The following is a 19,772-nucleotide window of genomic DNA, read 5'->3' as shown; positions in this document are numbered from 1 at the left end:
TACGCACTGCACACGTGCGTGGCCATGTTTCTGGGGCGTGAAGACGTGGTACGGCAGGGGGAGGGGAGTGATCGATCTCTGGCCCTGCCGGACATGTCCCCACACCAGTCTGCACCTCTGTCCGAGGCAGTCATGGAAAAGATCCCGATGTCTCGGACGCCTCATATGGAGCAGTATGATGGGGTGTCGCATCCACAGAACCAGTCCCTGCTCCCGTACCTGATCTCGTCACGGTCGCGAGAAGATACCATTATGCGCAACCGCGCGGCGCTGCGTTCCTCGACGCCAACGAATGATGGGCGGCCCCACGCGCCTAGTTGGCTGTCCTCGACGCCAGGTGCCTCGACGAGCAGCGGCGGCAGTCATGCGATGTACAAAGCCCCCCTTTGGCGCTCCTCCTCGTTGTCTGTCATGCCTTCCTCCCAGAAATTCTCACTTCGACCCTCGTCCCAGCATGATCCCTACGGGTTTGTGCGTATGGCTCCGGACGAAATGGGCAATCCACGCTACTTTCGCTGGTATCAACGAGAACGACACGTGCCCAGCATCCGTTCTATGCAGCATCCCTACCTCGCCCGACGGTACGTGCATCGTCCCATGGAATACGCCCATCGTGCTCAGATGATGCCCACGCCCCAGACACCTCCTCGACCCTCGCAAACACCGATCCAGGCACCGGGTGAAGTTGCCTCCGTTCTCGAGCCATACCTCTCACCGTCCACACCCAGCACAGATGTGGAACCTCCCAGCCTCGATCATGTCTCCCGCCTCGTACCCTCGGCGCTGCACCACGTCTTTGAGCCGGACAGCACCCGGGACCAGCCGCATCTCGACAAACTGCGCGTACGAAAGCAGCGGCTGCACATGGCTTATACCACGGGTGATTGGAGCCTGTCAGACGACGTGGCCATGCTCTGGACAGACTCAAAAAAGCGGAAAGCATCGAATCAAGGCCCTTTGAGCATAGAAGAGAAGAAGGCCAACCACATTGCGTCAGAACAAAAACGGCGCTCAAATATCCGCAAGGGCTACGATACCTTGGCCAGTATGCTGCCGGCCGTTACCAAGACAGAGCCCGAGTCAGTACCAGAGGAAGATGCACGTGCGAATCTACCCAACGAAGTCTCGATCCTACTCGAGGCCGTGGAGTACCTACAAGGGCGCTTGCAGCGGCACGAGCAACTCCGACAACGCAAGAAAGACTTGCAGCATCAGCTCTTCCAACGATATGCGGGTATGTCATCATAATGGCGCTAGGATATCAGCAATGTCAGCTACCACGTTGAGTCCACGAGCCTGCATGGCCTCGTCGTTCTGAAACTTGGACAGATGTCGTGAGCCAGAATCGGCGCTGCGTAAGCGATGGTATACGTACAGAATCGTGACGACGACAGGTCGAGTATCAGGGCGCTGCGCCTTCAGACGAAGCGCTGTGCGGACAGCTGCGACGCAATGCACGGCGGACGATGAGCCTAGGAACAGGCCATCATGCGTCGAAAGCCACCGCGACATGCGCACAGCTTCATCGTCCGTCACACGCTCAGCGGCATCAATAAACGGCAAGCCCAGCTCCAGATTGCGCGTAAGACGGTTGAGTCCAATGCCTTCTACCACGGTATCAACTTGATGTCGGCGGCGCGTGCCTTCTGCTTCGGTGGCATTGTACATGACGCCATACTGGATGCGATTGTACACGCCCGAGCCCGGTGGATCGGCGGCGACTGTGAGGACCGACGGACTCACCTCTTTGAGGTAGGCCGACACGCCCGAGAGCGTGCCACCCGTCCCGGTGCCAGCGACAAAGGCATCCACGTGTCCCTGCGTTTGTGTCCATATTTCTGGACCTGTGTGTTCATAGTGTGCGGAAAAATTGGCATCCGTCTCGAACTGGTCGGCGAAAAATGCCCGAGCACACGGCTCATGGCGATTCGGCTTCCAGGACTGCGCACGCGTCCGTGCCTCATTGACAAAGTGGCGCGGATCCACAATACCCCGCGGACGCACTGCTTCCACAACTGCGCCCAACCGACGCAGCAGAGTGGCTTTTTCTTCGGCCACATCATCCGGCACAACAATACAGCAGCGGTAGCCTTTGGCACAAGCCAACGTAGCTAGCGATATACCCGTTGAGCCTACGGTACCTTCGAAAATCCACGACCCCGTGTGTGGTACGAGCAGCTCATCTTTTTCGGCCTCTGTGATGATTTGCAATGCTACACGGTCCTTGGGGCTGCCTCCAGGGTTCACAAATTCCGCTTTGCCTAGGATCTCGCAGCCTGTCAGATCTGATAGACTCCTGATACGCACAAGGGGCGTATTGCCGATCATGCCTTCGACGCCTGAGACGATCGAATGACTCTGTTGAAGTTGAATTGGCACAAAGTCGTTGTTCGGCGATGATCGAGCCACTTTGCGTCGGATGCTGGCACGCTCAAGCGCTCGATGAGCTCTCGCTAGTGCCAGAGCTCCCAAGCCAGTACAGAGACCCACCAAAAACCCCACGACCCAGATGCCAGTATAGCGGTAACGCGTGAACACACGGGCTAGTCGGTCCATGATCTTGGATGTGAAATAGTGCCGACCCTGCACGGACCACGAAAAATAAAAGCAAAAATGTTCCCAATCCGGGAGTCGAACCCGGGTCTTGTCGGCGCCCCACTGGTGAAGGACCACATGAAAGCGACATATACTGACCGTTGTACTAACTGGGAGGCACGTGCTAGTTGAGAAAATCTGAACAGCTTTGACGCTGTGCAAGAGGGAGATTGATCAAGAAAAAGAGTTCCCAATCCGGGAGTCGAACCCGGGTCTTGTCGGCGCCACACAGTGAAACACATGAGAGCGACATATACTAACCGTTGTACTAACTAGGAGAACTTTGACTCAATAGTCTCTAGGGGCGATGTAGAGGAGCAAGGGCTATGTCCAGCCACGGCGGCCGTACGCAATGACCTCCTGCGAGGTGAGTTGTTCTCCACGTACCTGGATCCATTTTTTCGAAGAGGCAGGGACCCATCGCGAGCGAGCCAGCTCTTCCAATTTGCAGAGACATTGATGATGAATGGAGCCACGAGTAGAATGCTCGTGAAGTGTACATGCAGACATGTCGAGCTGTGACAGTGACCCTGTTAGTAGCAGCAAGGCACATCCGGCCTCGAGTTCGTGCATGGGTACTTGGACCCACGGGATTTCGTGTAAAAACAGGGCCTGAAGCCATTGTTCGACAGTAGCTGGCGTCGCCACTACGTGTAAACGGGCTAATTCGCCGACAAAGCGGGCAGCATCGATCAAGTCGGGTCCCTGGACGTCGGTGAGGAGACAGGGTCCGTGGGACGATGATGCGTCGACGCCGGGTACTTGAAGGAACGGCTGGCTGGTATGTCGTTGCTTCTGGAAGTCGGTGAGTTGTTGGTGTAAATTGCGTTGGAATACGTCATGCAAGATGGTTGATGCGCACGCACTGTGCTGCGACTCGAGCGTCTGCAAGTGGGCCGTCGGTAAGAGATGAAGGGGGTGTAGGTGTTCGTGTGCGGTCCAGCGGCGTAGATACGCGAGAATGTGTGCGCAGTACTGAGCCATGATAGCCGGGCGTGTGTAAGGACGACGAGCGTCGCGAACAGCCATGTACCACACCGTGTGAGCGATGTGCAAGCTGAGTCGTTCCGCCATATCAGCTCCGACGGTGGCTGAGACTTGTTGGCTCCACAGAGCGTGAGCTTTGCTGGTGGCGGGGGTACGTGGGATCAGCTCGTGGGTCATGCGCGGGAGCCGGAAGCTAGGCGGTGAGAGCGCATAATCTTCTGGCGTAGCAGGACGCCATGCGCGCGTCAGCAGCTCGATGGTCTGACGCGCGGCGTGTTTGGCCAGGCCCGCCACGTCGCAGTTGAGGGTGGCGGCCAGCTTGGCAAAGACGAGATCAAGCTGCCAAGCGAGTTTGTCAAAGGCCAGTTGATCGCGTGTGAGAAGGGTACGTATAAACGCGCGCTGCCAGGTGGCATCCGTCGAGGGCCGAGCGCAGCGCGCCATGATCGCGGCCATGTCGCTGTCGGGGGGTGACACGAGAATCGTTGGTGGCGACGATGGTGTGGGCCGCGGCCAAGAGCCACCGGGCTTGCGGGGTATGGCGAAGAATGGCGACGATGGACTGCGTGGTGCAGGCGGCAGCGCGTGCAGAGGGCGGCGCGGGATGGGAGGCTTGGGTGTAAAGCGCGCGCGTTTGACTGCGGGCGAAGCTTCCTCCTCCGAGGAGCGTTTGTGTAGACTGGTATCACTACTACTACTGCGGCATGGCTCTATGCGCGGCGTCTGTCGGTAGGAAAGAGGGCGTGTGCGGCGCTCCAGCGAGCCGAGTGAGTGGCGCCACCGATCGGCCATGATGAGGGAGATGAGGGTATGACACCGAGTTACGACACATCCACCTGCACTGCTGTGCTGGCATAGAGGTGCGGCTCGGTGGCGTTCGGCCATATGACGTGAGCATATGCGCCCACGAGCCACGGCCCTTCGGACAAGAAGCACACGGATGTGGTCCATTCGAGTTCGGGGGAAGCGAGAGGAGACCAGGTCATGTCCCACGCCCCTTCGGGCGCCATGGCATGCATGCGGGGCGCATCTGTGCCGAGGCGCGGCTCGATGCGTACGCGTACACACTGGGCTCCCTCGAGTCCGCGCACACGGATGGTGGGACGCACCACCGAGTCGGTGGCCGCGGCTGTGTCCATGTGCACATCGACGTGGACGCGCGGCGCCACGAGCAGCGGCACATGAGCGTCGGAGGGCCAGAGGGCACGTAGATGCACGTCACCGTGGGCCTCCGCGCTCGTCGTCCACGTCGCCCGCACGCGTTGCCACAGCGCTTCGCGCACCCAGAACTGGGCCTTGGCCGCGTCTGAGAGCGTGGTTTTGGGCACGACATACTGACGCTCGCACAGCGCAGGAATGGGCCGGAGGAGATCGGCGTGCGTGAGTGTCATCGGTGCCATCGGCCATGCCATGCGGGCCGACTCGCCTGACGGCAGTGTGCGCTCGAGGCGCACACCCGCATCGATACACACACGCAGGGACGACGTGGACACATTCCGTGCGTGGAAGCTCACGAGCACATACGGGCCGGGCTGCGGGGCAGGCGCCTGCAGGGCCGCGAAGAGCCGTTGCGCCGAGGCATCGCTGATGCGCTCGACGCGCAAGTCGCTCGTCATGACGCTGGGCTCGACGCAGAGGGGCAGCGTCGCTACCTCGGAGCCGGCGTGCAGTCGGAGCCAGTCGCAGCCCGTCCGTCCACGTACGTGCACATCTGCATACGCTGTGGCATGCGGTGCCACGGACACACGGGTGGGGTGGATCGTCGCGACGGGCTCGTGCAGCGCGAGCCACTCGTGCTCGTACAGCTCGATCTCTGACGCCTCACGGTGTGGCGGCGGCTGTCCATCATCCACGGAGCATGGCACGTCGATGGGCGCATCCGAGGGGTTGTGCAGGGCGACACGCACATGCTCTGAGGCGCCGTCCATAAGCAGGACGACCGAGGTGGGTAGGCGGATGTGGCAGGGCGCACGCGGCGCGCCCAGCGCGCATGCCAGCGATGCGGGCGGTCGTTCGAGCGCCTGGCTCAAGTCTCGTACGCGCGCCTGGATGATCCACTGCACGAGCTGAGCGCCTGGGCGGCCCAGCAAGCCTGCGGCGCAGCGAATAGGCGCGCTGCTTTTGTGGATGTGTAGGGTGTGCGCCTCGGCGCCCCACAACCGCACACGTACGCCGCGGAGGTGCCAGGTGCCGGGGGCCTGGGGCACGACGTGGAGCTGGAGGGTGTGAAGGCAGTGGGGGGGCACGACGGCTTGCACGGCGGGCGTCGACACGTCGAGGCCCGCGCCTACCGCGTGCACATCGTACAGGGGCAGGGGGATGGGCCATGGGTTGCATAGGGATACGTGCACGCGGCCAGCATGCCATTGCATGGAGCGCAGCAGGTCGGGTGGGCCCCAGTAGCGCAGCTGGACATGCGGCGCATATGTCTGAGCGCGTGGAAGCGCGTGACGCAGGCCGTCGAGGATCGCGGCCGTGGGGCGCGTGTGTCGCAAGAGGAGCGCCGCAAAGAACACTTGGCCCAAAGGTTCGTCGAGCGCCTCACACTGCACGATCAAGTCCTGGAGGAGCTGTACCTGCAGATCGTGCCATCCAAACGGCGCTCGTGGGCGGTATGCGACGGCGGCCGAGTCGCTCAGTCGCGGCAGCCATCGGCGGCCTTCGTCGCCGAGGGCGGAGGTGAGCATGTCGGTATAAGCGTACGCACATATGCGCTGACGAGCGATCTCGAGGATGTGCGTCGGAGGCACATGCACGAGCGGCGAGGCCAGTATGTCGATGCCGTAGGCATCGCACGCCGCGATGCCGAGAACGAGGGCCGGATTCGCCGAAGCGAAGACGCCCGTGGGAACGGCATCGGCACGCGGCATCGTGGTGGTGTGGGTATGCCACCGCAGCATGTCTCGCACGCTGTCCCAGGCGACGTGAGGCGCGATTGAGCGCGTTCGCAGCGTGCGAGTCAGCATGCTGCACACGACTGTGCCGAGCACACGCCCTATGTGTGCCGCCAGGCGTGTGTAGCTCAGCAGCGTGCATATGCGGTGCAGGGGCGCGAGGATGCGCAGCTGCTCGGTCGGCACGAGCAGCGGCAAGGACGGCGTGAGAGCTGCGCTCGCTGCCGCGGCGATTTCGTGGCGGTAAATGCCCGAGACGGCGGCGAGGTGCGCTTGCTCGCTGAACGTGAGCGGCACGCCCGTATCGAGCGCTGGTGGGTCGCCGCCGTACATGAGCTGGTCGTGCGCATCGGCGTTCCATCCGCCGGAAGCAAAGAGGGCGAGGAGGAAGCGCGCATATTGGAGGCACGCGCTGGCGTAGACGTACGGCGGTGTGTAGTCGCGCGACGTCTCGTTCGTCATGGACCGCAGCGCCTCGAGCTGGACGTGCGGCGGCGCGAGGCATTGGCGGTAGATGGCGAGCGCCAGGGCGTACGCCTCAGCGACGTCGCGCCATGCCAGGGGCTCCGGGGTGGGATCGTGCGTGTCCTTGTCCTTGCCCGGCGTGAGGGGGTACAAGAGGCACGGCGCCTGCGCCACGGCCTCGCCGCCCATGCGCGAGAGAATGACCCGCGTGACGGCCCATCCCTCGAGCGCGCCCGCGAACCACACGGCGTCGTGACCGCCGGCAAGAGCGCGCTCCCGACCTGTGTGGGTCAGGATGCTGTCGTACAGCTCGAGCGCGTCCCACAGGTACCCACTCATCATCGCTGCATCTGCCTTGACCTTGACGACGCGCAGCGAGGGCGCCGGCTTTTCGACGCTGCTCTTTTTCAGCCCAAAAATCTTGCTTGCCGTCGCGACGGTCGATTTGCGCGGCACAAGGCGCATCTCCGACGGCGCTGGCGCTGGCGGAGGCGCTGCGCCCCGCAGCGTCTCGCGCGGTGTCTCGAGCTCGTCGAGATGCGCGACGTAGTGATCGAGCTGATCAAGGAGCGAGCCGATCATGTCCGCGAGGAGCTGACGCACGTACCACCGCACGTCCTGCGCATCGCGACGCACGGCAGGCACGACGTGGACGCCCGGCTCACGGGCGCGGCACACGTCGCTCTGCGGCTCAAACGCATCATCGACGCCGTCATCGTGCTCCATAGCCATATCGCCATTTTCTCGAGCCTTTCGCACGTCAAACGCCCATACGCGATGCGCAAAGGCGTGTGGATACGCCTCCGACAGCATCCGAGGCACACGCTCCAGGGCCGTGGTACGCGTCGCGAGGCCGAGGACGCCGTGCACGACGTGATGCAGCTGAAAGGGCGCGAGGTACGTGCTCGCAGAGTCGTGCGTCGTCACGAACGACAAGTGCACCTCGCTCTGCTCGTACACGGGCGCCCGGGGCGGCGGCCGCGAGCGTGGCACATCGGTCAGCGGGATGTGCTCGTACGCGCGCACGACACTGGACCACCGCTCAAACTCGGCCTGCTCCAGTGGCGCCGCCGGCACCAGCAGGATCCTGATCTTGGCCGGCGCGCAGAACGACGGCGTGCCGCTGGCGGAGAAGGTCGGCGCTGCTGCCATGGCCGCTCCACGACACTTGGCGCCACGCCCCGCCGTGACGTGGAGGCGACGTGCGCCTGTGCTGATGAAGGTGTGTGTCCTCGTACAGATCGGCTATGTAGGACCGCCACACATGCCCAGGAAGTACGCACAGGCATGCTGCCGCTCGTGGTGGTCGTCTATGGCTGCCGCACCGTGGCCGGGGGAACGCCTGCTGCGTAGGCATCGGGGTGCTGCTGCGCGGGCGGCGTGCCGAGGAGCTGCGCCAGGAGCAGGCCCGTCGCCCGATTCGGCGGCTGCGTGCGCAGACCCGGCGGGGGCGCCGGCGGCGTGGCAGCGTCCGCCAGCACGTCCGGCTCCTGCCCGCGCCGCAAAAGAGTGAGCAGCGAGTGGGCATCGGCCGTGGGGCCGTGCTGCGCCTGCTGCTGGGCCTGCTGCCGCGCCAGATGCGTCCGCACATCGCTCATCGAGTGCGTCGATACCGTCTCGCCCGCCTCCTGGAGCTGCCGCGCACGCGCTGCCAGCATCGCAGCGGCCGCCGAGCGCTGCTCCTCGGGCGCACGCACATTGTCCAGCATGTGGGGCGCCACGCCGCGGTGCAGCGCTGCCTGCTGCCGAAGTGGCCAGGCCGCGTCCGGCACACGCGCCTGCTCGTACGGCCCCCACACCGAGTCGGGCTCGTCAAAGGGATTAAAGGTGCCGCTGTACGGAGCCGCGTCGTGGTCGTCGGTAGGCGCCATCGAAGTCGGCAGCGACGGCAGGTAGAAGCTAAAGTCGCCATCGCCCCAATGCGTCAACAGCGGCCAGTCGAACGTCGAGAACAGGTACGGCGGCTCCACCATATCGTGGCGCCGCACATCGTCCAGCACGATCGGCGCGGCCTTGCGAGGCGTCGGCGAGCTCGGCACCGAGTCGGCCTCGCGCGCGCGCGTCGCAGCTGGCGCCTTGGCCGCCTTGGGCCGCATCTTGGGCGAGTGCGTCGGAGCAGCGGCCGCCGCCGCGAGGCCGGGGAACGCCTGCGGATCCCGGGGCGGGGGCATCGGAGCCGGCTCGCCCGCCGCCGAGAACATCTTGCCCGCGTTCGCCCACGACGCCGTGCGGGGCAGCGCGGAGCCTTCATCGCCCGCGGCGGACGGAGCGGGCGAGGCGTGCGAGATCGCTTCCGTCGACGCCTTTTTCGTGATCGGCATCAAGTGCATCGATGCCGGCTTGATTTTGTGCTCCGTGTCGCGCGCGGCGTGCCGCAGCGTCGCCAAGTCTTCCTTGGTGAAGGAGTCTGCTTCCTCGCCGGGCTCGTGCAGGTACGTGCACCCGGCGTTCGAGCACGGCATGTTGCGCAGGTACGACGTGCAGTACTTGGTCGTGCCGTAGCTCGCACGGATGATGCGGCCGCCTGGCTCCTTGCTGCCGTCGATCGCGACGATCGCACGAGCCGCATCTTCCTTGCTCTGGTATGTCACATACACGCCCATCGACGGATCATGCGAGCCATGTCCGTACTTGCTGGACGTCATGCGCTTGCTGATGAGGATTTTGGCCACGCGTCCGTACTGGCCAAAGTAGTCGGGGCCCTTGAGCGTCGGGATGAACTCCTCGCGCGCGAGCTTGGGGCTCAGACCCACGACGTACACCAGGTTCTTTTGCACGACGCGCATGTTCGCGAGGTGCTTGCGGTTGGTCGCCTCCATCTCCTTCTTTTCGCGCTCCTTGTTCTTTTTCGCGTTCGTGAGCCGCATAATCCTGCGTGGTAAGTCGCATGTACGCACTCTTCCGTCGACATGGCCTTGAACTCAATGGCCTGGTCCGAGTATTTTCGCCGGCACGCAGGGCACCGCCCATTCAAGTTCTGCTTGATGTGGTGCCAGCAGAACCGGCATATCTGGTAGCCGCACGGACACGGCTTGAAGTTCGCATCGGATATATCAATCTCCTCTAGACACAGCGGGCACTCCATGTCATCCTGCACGTCAGCGCGCTGCGGGCACGTACCGTTTCGTCCGACAGGTACATGTCGTGCGCCGTCGTGGCTTTGGCATGACCTGGCCTGTCAGTGGCGTCGCCGCACGTACTATGTTCGCCATGCACAGAGCTCCCTGACGCCGCACCTACGTACGCTGCCATGCCCGTCGGCATCGTACTCGTTCGCCTCGCCATACCGCCAGTGGCAACGTGCTCAGGTCAGGCGTGTGCCGACGACGTTCGCTCGATCGACGAGCCACCCACGCCGCGCGCGCAAAACGTAGAAAATGTACCTCGGCCGAAGGCACGTGCCTGCACGTGGCGTGCGTCTCCCCCCGGACGACGGCGGGGCGCGTCGCGGCCGGCGGCGGCGCTGCGGACAGCAGCATGTCGGTCGCGGCGACGAACGGCATCCACACGGTCATCTTTCTGTCCTTTTCGCTCGCCCTTGGCTTCCTGCTGGTGATTTTGTCGTGCGCGGTATGGTCGAACTGGATGCCGATCTGGTCGGCCTTGTCGTTCGCGCTCGCCCCGACGCCGAATGCGTGCTTTGGCCACCTGGCCGGGGCTGACAGCTTTTCCGACTACCATGATGCGTACCTGGACATGGGCTACTTTCTCACGGGCGCGCTGCTCATGACGGGCATCGCCTTGCCGATCGTGCTGGCGCACACGGGCATCATCACGGGCACAGCCGCTGTCCTGACGCTCTGTGGTGGCCTGCTGGTCTATGGTACAAGTACGTGCACGCCGACTTACCGACGCAGTGATGGCCTATGCCGCCTTCTTTCATACCCCCGACGAGTACGATGACCTGTAGCCTCTCATACCCCGCTCATCGCCCACGCATAGTCCAGCCACGCGTCGTACGTCCACATGCGCAGCCAGCCCTCGTCCATGGCCTGCTGCGCCGGCACGGCCTGCTTGGACATGGGCGCCTCCCATGCGTCGCGTGGGCCCAACGCGATGGCCACACGCGAGCCTGGCGCGCGACTCGACGCGCCACACGGCAGCGCCAGCTCGCGGAAGCGGAACGTGTCGACGGCGCGGCCATCCATCGCGAGGCGCACGTCCCGTCCGAAGCGCAGGTCGATCCGCGCAAAGTCGTAGCCGAGGCCGAGGCCCATGTTTTTCGTGAGCGCCTCCTTGTACGTCCACACGTCGTACAGGCGCGACAGGACGTCGGCCTCGGACGCGCCCTGCGCGACCCACTCGCGCTCAGATCGCGACATGGACGACGACATCGTGTGGCAGAACGACGCACTGCTCTCTTCAAAATGCGGTAGGGCCACTTGCATCACGTCGACACCCACGCGGTGCGTGCGCGAGAACGCCATGACGACCCAGTCGCCATCGTGCGATAGATTAAAGTCGATGTGCGGCACATCCGTACAAGGCCGACCGCTCTCGGTCCGCTGGATCGCGACGTCGCGCCAGTGCCCCACGCACTGCGTCGCCACAAGCATGACGCGTGGCAGGAGGCACGCCACGAACGCCCGCACGCGATCGATCGCTCGCACGTACCGACCTATGCGCGTCGCGTCCTCGGCGCCTACGAGACGCGCATCCAGCGCGGGGACCTGCGACGCGCCTGGGCGTGTGTACGGCTCGCGATGCCACGCCGACACATCCACGACCCACACTTGCACGTCGAGCATAAAAGAGACCGGGTGGCGCTCCACATCAAGCCTCGTCGTCGTCGCTGTCGTCGCCGACACGTGCCAAGAGGGCCTCCTCCATCAGGTGGCTGCGCTTCGCGCGCGAGGTGGGAGTGGGCGCCTCGTCGCGTGCGTCTTTGCGCTTCCTCATGACATTGAGGCCGCGTTGGAGCAAGTCGCGTTGATCCACAATTTGGTGGTCGTCGTTTAGTTCGACATGCAGGCCTTGGGCCTCGGCGCGCTCGGCGCGCTGGCGGTCGGACATGGGAGCGGCCGCCTGCGCTTGTACGTCCGTAGGCTGGGATAAGGCTGTGAGCAGCGCTTGACGACGCTCACTTTCGTCGTGGAGGATGCGGTGGCGGAACGCCGCTACGCCGCGGGATCGGCTGCGTGCGCGCGTCTCGCGCAGGCGCTCTTCTTCCTCGGCACGTTGCCACGCCTCCTGCTGTGCCTGGTAGGCGGACGTGACGAACGCCTCCGTGTCGCGGAACGCGTCGCCCTCCGCGGCCCGCTCGCGCTGGATCCTCTTGGCCTCGGCGCGCAGGCGGTCGCGCTCGCGCGTCTCGGCGGCCTCGAAGAACTGGTGCATGTACTTGGGCTTGCGCTCCGAGTCCTGCTCCTTCTTCGCCTGCTGCCGCGCGCGCTCGAGCTGCTTCATTTTGTCGTACACGCCGTCGTAGTCAAAGGTGCTGGCGTCGACGTCGGCGGCGTCGGCGTGCTGCCGCTGCACGGCCTTGGACACGGGTGCGGCGGCGCGTGGTGCGAGCGGCGCAGGCTCGTCCGCGTCGTCAAACGCGCGCGCCTTGGGCGCCCGCGGCGGCGCGGCGGCGGCGGCGCTGGGGAGCGCGAAGCGCAGGCTCGGCGCCATGGTGGTAATTACTCAGCAACTATGAGGCGCCACACGGCGAGCGGCGTGGGCAGATACTCGTGCGTGACGAGGGCCATGCCGACCTCGAAGGCGATGAGGTAGATGATGATGAGCTCCATGTGGTGACTGGACTGCTCGGTGAGGAGGGCGCGCAGTACTTCGAGGAGGTGCTCGCAGTGGTTCAGCTTGGCGTTGAGTGCCTCGGTGCGTGGCTTCATGTCGAGGGCCGAGCAGATGCTGCGGTACAGCGTTTCCATGTGGCTGTTTTCCCAGTACAGTTCGGGGTCGTCGATAAAGTTGTCGCGGCCGAGGTTGAGGCGCTGGCGGATGTGTAGGAGGGTGCCGAGTTTGCGGATGACGTCCTTGCGGGGCACGGGCACTTTGCCGCTCGCCTCGAGACGCGCGGGGATTGGCGCGACGCTCTCGAGGTAGTGCTGCAGGAGCGACTCTTCGACTGACAGGCGCGCAGAGGCGGCGAGGCCTTGCGAGAAGGCGAGTCGGGCCTGCAGGGTGAGCGACGGCACGGCGGACGACGCGCGCGATGGGCGCTGCTCCTTGTCGTCGCGGCGCTGGCCGAGCACGATCAGGTCGCCGACGACGCGCGTCGCCTCGGTGGGGATGTGGACGTACTCCATCGCCTCGTCGCCGACCGCCTCGTGCCGGGCCTCCTCGACGGGGACGTCGCCGCCGGCGATCACGTCGCGGTAGAACGCCGTGTTCTGCTCGCTCGACATGCCCCACGTCACGTAGCACCCGGAGCGGAATAGGAACACGCTGCCGCTCGATGTGTACGGCGCCGGCCACGACGGGATGTAGATCACTTCGCGGTCCTCGAGCCAGATCCAGTTCAGCGGGAGCCGCCCGCTACTCAGCAGCACGTCAAAGTTATACGACTGCGCGGTCGCGAACGCCGCGACTTCCGGCAGCTCGCCCGACGTCACATGCGTCGATGTGAGCGGCAGCGTCGGACGCGGCTCGGCCTCCGTCCACGGCGGCGCCGAGTCGGACGCGACCTGCTCCCGCAACGCGCGACTCTCCTGCGCGAGCGCCTTGGCCTTCGACACCGGCAGCCGCGTGCGCCGAAACGTGTACGCCGACGGCATACGCGCCTGGCGCGACACAAAGTCGAACGGCGCCGACGTCGCCGGCAGCAGCCCGCCACGCTCCAGCATCACACGCAGCGTCGACTTGTGCGACGCTGCCGTCGGCCCACTCCGATGCGGCGGGGCCGACCGCACATACCGCACGCTCAGCCACCGCCCCGGGCGCCACGCACTCCGTGTCCGGCTCCACATGCGCCCAAGCCAAGAGGCCCGGCGGTGGGCGCCTCGCTGGCAGCCCCGTCCCCTCCACCATGTCGGCGGCCCGGCACGACGGCGTCCGTGAGGCGTCCGAGGCGCAGCCGCTGCTGGGCACGAAGCGCGCGCCGCCGCGCCGTGTGCCTGAGCTGGCGCTGGTCGTCGTGCTGCTGATCCTGCTCGTGAGTGCGCTCGTGCACACGATCCAGCGGGATGATGAGCGTATGATGCATCGCGTGTGTACGACGCGCCCGTGCCTGGTGGCGTCGTTCGAGCTCATGCGCTTCCTCAACGAGTCGGCCGATCCGTGCAACGACTTTGACGAGTTTGCGACGGGTGGGTGGCGCGCGTCGTATCCTGCGTCGCCCAGCGCGCCGGCGTACGGCGTGCGTGAGCAGGTCGAGGCGCAGAACGACCGCCTCGTGCAGGACCTGCTCTGGACGCTGCGCGACGAGGACGTATCGCCCGCCGACCGGCTGAGCCTGCACAAGCTGCGCGCGTTCCACGAGGCGTGCACGGACACGCGCGCGCAGAACGAGGCGGGCGCGGCGCCGCTCCTCGATCTCCTGCACGAGCTGTCGCGCCAGCTGCGGGCGCCGAATGCAACGACCGCCGCGATCGCGTGGCTGCATGCGCGTGGCTTTCCCGTGCTCTTCGACGCGATCATCGATGGCGATCCCGGGCGCGCGCCGCACGCCGCGACGCCGCGCATCGTGCCCAGTGGCCTCGGCCTGCGTGCGCCCGCCGCGTACGACGACAATGTGACGCGGCCGTGGTACGAGGGCCTCGTGCACGAGGGCCTCGCGCACGTCGGCGGCGACGCACGCGAGGTCGTCGCGTTCGAGCACGAGCTCGCGCGCCTGTACCCGCCAGCCACCGAGCTCGCGGATCCGGTGGCGACGTACCACCCGCTGCTGACGGCCGATCTGCAAGTCCTCGCGCCGCTCGTCGACTGGCCGTCGTACCTGCACGCCCACAGTCCCCGCGTCCTGCCGCACCGCGTCCTCGTGAGCAGCCCGACGTACCTGCGGCAGCTCGCCGCGCTGCTCCATCGCACGCCGACGCGCACGCTGCACGCGTACCTGCGCTGGGCCGTGATCCGCGACGCTGGCACGTACCTCGGGCCTGACGTGCCGCTCGGACAGCCCGCGCGCGCGCTCCAGCCGGCGCCCTCGTGCATGGCCGCGCTGCACGCCGCGCTCGGCCACATGAGCGGCCGCTTGTTCGCCGAGCACACGCAGCCGGACGTCCGTGGCGTGCGGCGCATGATCGACGCGATCCGCACGGCGTATACCCAGCGCCTACCTGACCTGCCGTGGCTCGATGCCGCCGCGCGCGCCGACGCACGCGCCAAGCTGCATGGTCTGCAGGCGCACATCGGCGCGCCGGCGCAGCCCGACGCCATGAACGCCGACGCCATCGAGGCATGGTACGCCGACCTGCACATCGGCGACGCGCACTGGGCCAACGTGCTCAACGCGCGCATGCACGCGCACCAGCACGCATGGTCGCTCCTCGGCGGCGAGCTGCCGCCCGGCTCGCTCGGCGCGCGCCGAACGACCGACGCCCGCGCCGCGTACAGCGCACTCGACAATGCGGTCGTGTGCCCCGCCGGCCTGCTGCAGCTGCCGTTCTATGAACGCGACGCGCCGCTGTACCTGCAGTACGGCGCGCTCGGCACGCTCCTCGCGCACGAAATGACGCACGCCATCGACACGCCCGGGCGCTGGTACGACGCGGACGGCCGATGGCGCACGGTGCGCCCCGCCACGCGCCACGCCTCGACCGCCGCACGCCTCGACGGCCTCGCACGCAGCTACGAGGCTTGGCGCGCACTGCTCGCCGAGGGCGACAGCGCGACGTACGCCCGCAACATGCGCCTGCCCGGTCTGCTCACCTACACGCACGAGCAGCTGTTCTTCCTCGCGTACGGCGCACTGTCCGCGCACCAAGCGCCATCACAGCGCATACACGACGCACTCACGCACTTTGCGCCGTGGGCCGCGGCCTTCCACTGCCCCCGCCGTCGCTCGTCGGGCGCGCCGCCGTCGCATAGGCACGTCACATAGATGTGGAGTTGTCGTCATGCCTCGACGCTCGTCGGAACAGGCGCCGCTGCTCGGGCGGCGACCCCGTCCCAACACGCTGTCGGCCGCGCAAGAGTCGCTCTCGCGCATGGAGCATGCGTCGGTGCTGTCGACGCGCGATATCGTGCTGATGATCGTGTGCCTGTGCCTCGTCGTCACGGGGCTGTACACGCTGATCCAGTACGATGACCGGCGCCGCATGCACGACGTGTGCGTGTCGCGCCACTGCGTCAAGACAGGCGCGCGCGTCCTGCGTGCGCTCGACGAGTCGATCGATCCCTGCGACGACTTTGTCGCGTTCGCCACCGGCGGCTCACAGGCCAGGCGCGCGAACGGCACGCGGGTGCTCGACGAGGTGGCGTTAGACGTCGATCGCGCTATCCACAAGCTCGCGACGCGCCGCATTCCCCGCGAGATGCCCGACGCGGACGCACAGAATCTCGGCAAGGTGCAGGCATGGTACGCGGCGTGCCGCGCAACCAACGACACGCAGCCCGAGGCCGACACCGTCCGCGCCATGCTGGCCATGCCACGTCCTCACGCGCTCGCATGGCTGCACGCACACGCGCTCGAGGCGTGGGGCCAGCTCAGCGTCCAGCCGGATGCCAGCTCACCCGCGCACACGGCCACACTGCACCTCGCACCCCCGACACCCGCGTCCGTCAGCGAGATCCAAGCGGGCTTGGCTCGGCTGCAGCACGCCGGCGTCTCGCTCGCCGCCCAGACCAGCGACATTCACCACGTCCACGCCAGCCTCGCGCGCGCCGCGCCCGACGCCACCCTGCCCGTCGACGAGCTCGCTCGCCTCGCGCCGTCCGTCGACTGGGACGCGTACTTCGCCGCCCTCGGCACGCAGCCGACGCACGTCCGGACCAGCGCCACACTCCTGCGCTCCATCGAACTCACATGGACAGCCACACCCGAGTCCGTGTGGCGCGCCTACGCGGCATGGGCGGCCGTACGCGCCCTCCCAGACGGCTCGCGCCGCGCCTGCGTACGGCACATGCAGGCCTCGCTCGGCCCACTCGTGCACCGCTACTACGTCGCCGAGGCCTCCCTCTCCAGCGCCACCGCCGCTCACGCCGCCCGCATGGCCGACGACATTCGCGCTACCTACTTCCGCCGGCTGTACGAGCTGCCATGGCTCGACGCCGAAACGAGACGCACGGCCCTCGCCAAGGCCTCCGCGCTGACGATCCACGTCGCCTCATCCGCCAGCGCACAAGACCTCGCGCAGCAGTACGCCGATCTGCCCGTATCGCAGGACAGCGCACAGAACGCCTGGCACGCCGGAGCGCACTCGATGCGGCACGCCCTCGCGGAGCTCGGCGTATCGCCCTACCACGCCCGCACCGGCCCATGGACGGCCGTGCAGGCCACGTACCTGCCCGCCCACAATGAGCTCGACATCGGCGCAGGACTACTGCGCCCGCCGATCCTCGATACGGCCGCGCCCATGTACCTCCGCTTCGGCGGTCTCGGCTCACTCCTGGCGCGCGACATGTCGCAGGCCCTCGACGGCACATGCGGCCAGCACTACGACGCCTACGGAACAAGACGCGATTGGTGGTCAAACGCCACAGCCCACGCTTTCGCGCAGCTCGAAACCTGCCTCGCACAACAGGGCCGCGACGTCCCCGACGCCGTCGCAGACGACGCGGGCCTCGCTCACAGCTACCGCGCTTGGCACCACATCCTCGACAACGGCGGCATGCGCGTGTTCGAACAGAACCAGCGGCTGCCCGGCCTCGTGCTCTACTCCCACGAACAGCTGTTCTTCATCGCGTACGCACAGCTCTGGGCCGAACGCGGCTCAGCTCGCGACGCTCGCCGCCTCCATCAGGCCCTCACGCACTTTGCGCCCTTCGCCGCCGCCTTCGAGTGCAAGGCGCCCCGCACGCGCTGCGACGTTTGGTAGACTACGTACCCTGGTATAGACACACACGACAGTCCTCACCACCCGCGACCAGCGCATCGCCTCGCGGCGTCCAGTCCAGACCCAGCACCTTACGCGACGCGCCTCCATCACGGCTCGCAGCCATCGGATCCGACACAGCAAAGAGCGCCTGCCGCGGCGAGCGCACATCCCACACCTTGATGCGCCCATCGTACGCACCCGACGCAAATAGGTGCACCTGCGTCGGATGCACTCGCACCGCACTCACAGGCGCCGCATGAGCGCCCGACATCGCCACAGCCGCATTCGATACAGCATCGCGGAAGTCGTACATCGCCAGCGAATGGTCCATGTGCCCACACACGAGCTCCGCATGCGCCAAGAGCGGATCCAGGCACAGCGGCACCTTGTCCGTCTGCTTCTGGCCCTGCAACAACCCACCCGACGCCACGTCCCAGCTCTTCACACTGCCATCCCACGCCGCACTCCAGATCCGGCGGTCGCCATCAGCCAACGCCGCCAGCGTACGCGCATTCGGCCCAGGCGTCGGCGCCGTGCTCAGCGCCCGCGCTGCCGTCGCACCCAGCGACGGCGCCACATGCTGCAGCACCATCGTCGGCGCCAGCGGCACCGGTACAGCCGCACCCGTATCCACATCCTCAGCACCCTGTGCGTGCTTACGACGCTTCTTGCTCCCATCCGAAGACGTCGCAAAGCGCGCATCCGATGGCACATCCCACAGCGCCACCGAACCGTCCCACCCCGCACTCAGCACCGCCACACGGTCCGCCGAGGCCGTCGGCGCCACATCCACCGACGAGACAGGCGACGTATGGTGCTCCAGCTCAGCAGCCTGGAGCACAGGCACCGTCTTGCTCTCCTGGCCAGGCACTCGCCACACGGCCACCGTGCCCGACATACTGCCCGTCACCACCGCATCCGCGCCAAGCCACTTGGCCGACGTCAACGAAACTGACGACGCGTACGCCGGCGTATATGCATACGGCTCCTTCTGCAAAGCTTCCGCCTCATACACACGCACAATACCATCATACGAGGCCGTCAAAATCGCGCCAGGCCGCCCCGCGTCCACCGACGCAACCCAGTCGTCCTGCCGCGCCGCATCCTTATAGGCCGGCGGCATGGTGCTCTTGATATATTCCAGCTCCAGCGTCGTCTCAGCACTATGCCCCTGCTGCGCAAGGTACTCCTCCAACGAGCACCGCAATAGCGTGCCATCCACAATAAAGTCAAACGGTACAGACGTATACGCTTCGCGATCATCTTGCGCCGTCGCTAGCACCTTGTTCACAAGCGTCGAAAGCTGCGAGCGGCGCCACGTTACCGGCACCATATACGGCACATACGGGATCGAGCAGCCTGGAATCGACGTACGAAGCCGAATCGGCATCGTGGCCGGTGCCGCTCCGTCCTGCATCACAGCCGCGTCGTGAAGAAAGGAAAAAAAATGAGCCTGTGGATCCCAACGCACGTGGCACTAGGGACGCGTCCGCTTCTCGGCTCAAGCGAGAGGAAAAAAAGGTCCTGCGCGGAGTCGAACCGCGGCTTAAGGAATGCACGATTCCGATCGAATCAGAAACCTTCGTACTAACCGTTATACTACAGGACCGATTTGATGTGTCGGGTGAGAGCCTTGCCTATTCAAAGTTTTACGTGACTAGGCCCGCGCAGGACCCAAGACAGGTGCCCCGCATGGCCGTCGATGGAGACATCCAACAAACAGCTCCCACAGTGACGTCCCACAAAGACAACATACGAACAGCTGCCACGCTCCACTACACTCTTCGGTTGCGCACTTTGAGCGCGCGCGCGCGATCGCAGTCCCACCTCTTTGTCGGCCACACCCGGCCCATGCGCGCTCCTACCCCTGACGTGTGCACTGCCACATTCATATTATTCAGCATGTCCATCC

General features: G+C 65.7%; 12 protein-coding genes and 3 non-coding genes across 15 annotated transcripts; 4 read left to right on the top strand and 11 right to left on the bottom strand.

Annotated features, from left to right (window-relative positions):
• Positions 1–24: 24 nt before the first annotated feature.
• On the top strand, positions 25–1,248 carry MRET_2196 (helix-loop-helix DNA-binding domain protein; the record flags this gene model as incomplete). Its single annotated transcript, XM_027628823.1, has 1 exon — positions 25–1,248. The coding sequence occupies one exon, from the start codon at positions 25–27 to the stop codon at positions 1,246–1,248; it is 1,224 nt and encodes a 407-aa protein (XP_027484325.1).
• On the bottom strand, positions 1,243–2,556 carry MRET_2195 (cysteine synthase A; the record flags this gene model as incomplete). Its single annotated transcript, XM_027628822.1, has 2 exons — positions 1,243–1,351; positions 1,376–2,556. The coding sequence occupies 2 exons, from the start codon at positions 2,554–2,556 to the stop codon at positions 1,243–1,245; spliced, it is 1,290 nt and encodes a 429-aa protein (XP_027484323.1).
• Positions 2,557–2,616: 60 nt separating this feature from the next.
• Positions 2,617–2,712, bottom strand: MRET_t0039. The gene has a single exon. It is a non-coding gene; the product is annotated as a tRNA-Glu (tRNA).
• A 70-nt stretch (positions 2,713–2,782) lies between these two features.
• On the bottom strand, positions 2,783–2,874 carry MRET_t0038. The gene has a single exon. It is a non-coding gene; the product is annotated as a tRNA-Glu (tRNA).
• A 45-nt stretch (positions 2,875–2,919) lies between these two features.
• MRET_2194 (uncharacterized protein) lies at positions 2,920–4,374 on the bottom strand (the record flags this gene model as incomplete). Its single annotated transcript, XM_027628821.1, has 1 exon — positions 2,920–4,374. The coding sequence occupies one exon, from the start codon at positions 4,372–4,374 to the stop codon at positions 2,920–2,922; it is 1,455 nt and encodes a 484-aa protein (XP_027484208.1).
• A 29-nt stretch (positions 4,375–4,403) lies between these two features.
• On the bottom strand, positions 4,404–8,093 carry MRET_2193 (trafficking protein particle complex subunit 9; the record flags this gene model as incomplete). Its single annotated transcript, XM_027628820.1, has 1 exon — positions 4,404–8,093. One exon carries the CDS (start codon positions 8,091–8,093, stop codon positions 4,404–4,406), a length of 3,690 nt encoding a protein of 1,229 aa, XP_027484328.1.
• Positions 8,094–8,251: 158 nt separating this feature from the next.
• Positions 8,252–10,226, bottom strand: MRET_2192 (CCR4-NOT transcription complex subunit 4; the record flags this gene model as incomplete). The annotated part of the gene is made up of 4 exons (XM_027628819.1): positions 8,252–9,812; positions 9,839–10,032; positions 10,062–10,111; positions 10,142–10,226. The coding sequence occupies 4 exons, from the start codon at positions 10,224–10,226 to the stop codon at positions 8,252–8,254; spliced, it is 1,890 nt and encodes a 629-aa protein (XP_027484211.1).
• A 192-nt stretch (positions 10,227–10,418) lies between these two features.
• On the top strand, positions 10,419–10,851 carry MRET_2191 (vacuolar protein sorting 55 superfamily; the record flags this gene model as incomplete). Its single annotated transcript, XM_027628818.1, has 2 exons — positions 10,419–10,770; positions 10,799–10,851. The coding sequence occupies 2 exons, from the start codon at positions 10,419–10,421 to the stop codon at positions 10,849–10,851; spliced, it is 405 nt and encodes a 134-aa protein (XP_027484326.1).
• A 4-nt stretch (positions 10,852–10,855) lies between these two features.
• On the bottom strand, positions 10,856–11,689 carry MRET_2190 (4'-phosphopantetheinyl transferase; the record flags this gene model as incomplete). Its single annotated transcript, XM_027628817.1, has 1 exon — positions 10,856–11,689. The coding sequence occupies one exon, from the start codon at positions 11,687–11,689 to the stop codon at positions 10,856–10,858; it is 834 nt and encodes a 277-aa protein (XP_027484327.1).
• A 25-nt stretch (positions 11,690–11,714) lies between these two features.
• MRET_2189 (coiled-coil domain protein) lies at positions 11,715–12,347 on the bottom strand (the record flags this gene model as incomplete). The annotated part of the gene is made up of 1 exon (XM_027628816.1): positions 11,715–12,347. The coding sequence occupies one exon, from the start codon at positions 12,345–12,347 to the stop codon at positions 11,715–11,717; it is 633 nt and encodes a 210-aa protein (XP_027484376.1).
• A 218-nt stretch (positions 12,348–12,565) lies between these two features.
• Positions 12,566–13,852, bottom strand: MRET_2188 (YagE family protein; the record flags this gene model as incomplete). The annotated part of the gene is made up of 1 exon (XM_027628815.1): positions 12,566–13,852. The coding sequence occupies one exon, from the start codon at positions 13,850–13,852 to the stop codon at positions 12,566–12,568; it is 1,287 nt and encodes a 428-aa protein (XP_027484375.1).
• A 59-nt stretch (positions 13,853–13,911) lies between these two features.
• Positions 13,912–15,924, top strand: MRET_2187 (endothelin-converting enzyme; the record flags this gene model as incomplete). The annotated part of the gene is made up of 1 exon (XM_027628814.1): positions 13,912–15,924. One exon carries the CDS (start codon positions 13,912–13,914, stop codon positions 15,922–15,924), a length of 2,013 nt encoding a protein of 670 aa, XP_027484368.1.
• A 16-nt stretch (positions 15,925–15,940) lies between these two features.
• On the top strand, positions 15,941–17,860 carry MRET_2186 (endothelin-converting enzyme; the record flags this gene model as incomplete). The annotated part of the gene is made up of 1 exon (XM_027628813.1): positions 15,941–17,860. One exon carries the CDS (start codon positions 15,941–15,943, stop codon positions 17,858–17,860), a length of 1,920 nt encoding a protein of 639 aa, XP_027484367.1.
• Position 17,861: 1 nt separating this feature from the next.
• Positions 17,862–19,277, bottom strand: MRET_2185 (ribosome biogenesis protein YTM1; the record flags this gene model as incomplete). Its single annotated transcript, XM_027628812.1, has 1 exon — positions 17,862–19,277. One exon carries the CDS (start codon positions 19,275–19,277, stop codon positions 17,862–17,864), a length of 1,416 nt encoding a protein of 471 aa, XP_027484370.1.
• A 102-nt stretch (positions 19,278–19,379) lies between these two features.
• Positions 19,380–19,470, bottom strand: MRET_t0037. Its single transcript has one exon. It is a non-coding gene; the product is annotated as a tRNA-Gln (tRNA).
• Positions 19,471–19,772: the final 302 nt, after the last annotated feature.

The sequence above is a fragment of the Malassezia restricta genome, chromosome III (genome assembly GCF_003290485.1).
Source record: "Malassezia restricta chromosome III, complete sequence".
Classification (NCBI taxonomy): domain Eukaryota; kingdom Fungi; phylum Basidiomycota; class Malasseziomycetes; order Malasseziales; family Malasseziaceae; genus Malassezia; species Malassezia restricta.
Note: the sequence above shows the minus strand (reverse complement) of the source record. Positions and strands in the feature narration are given on the sequence as shown.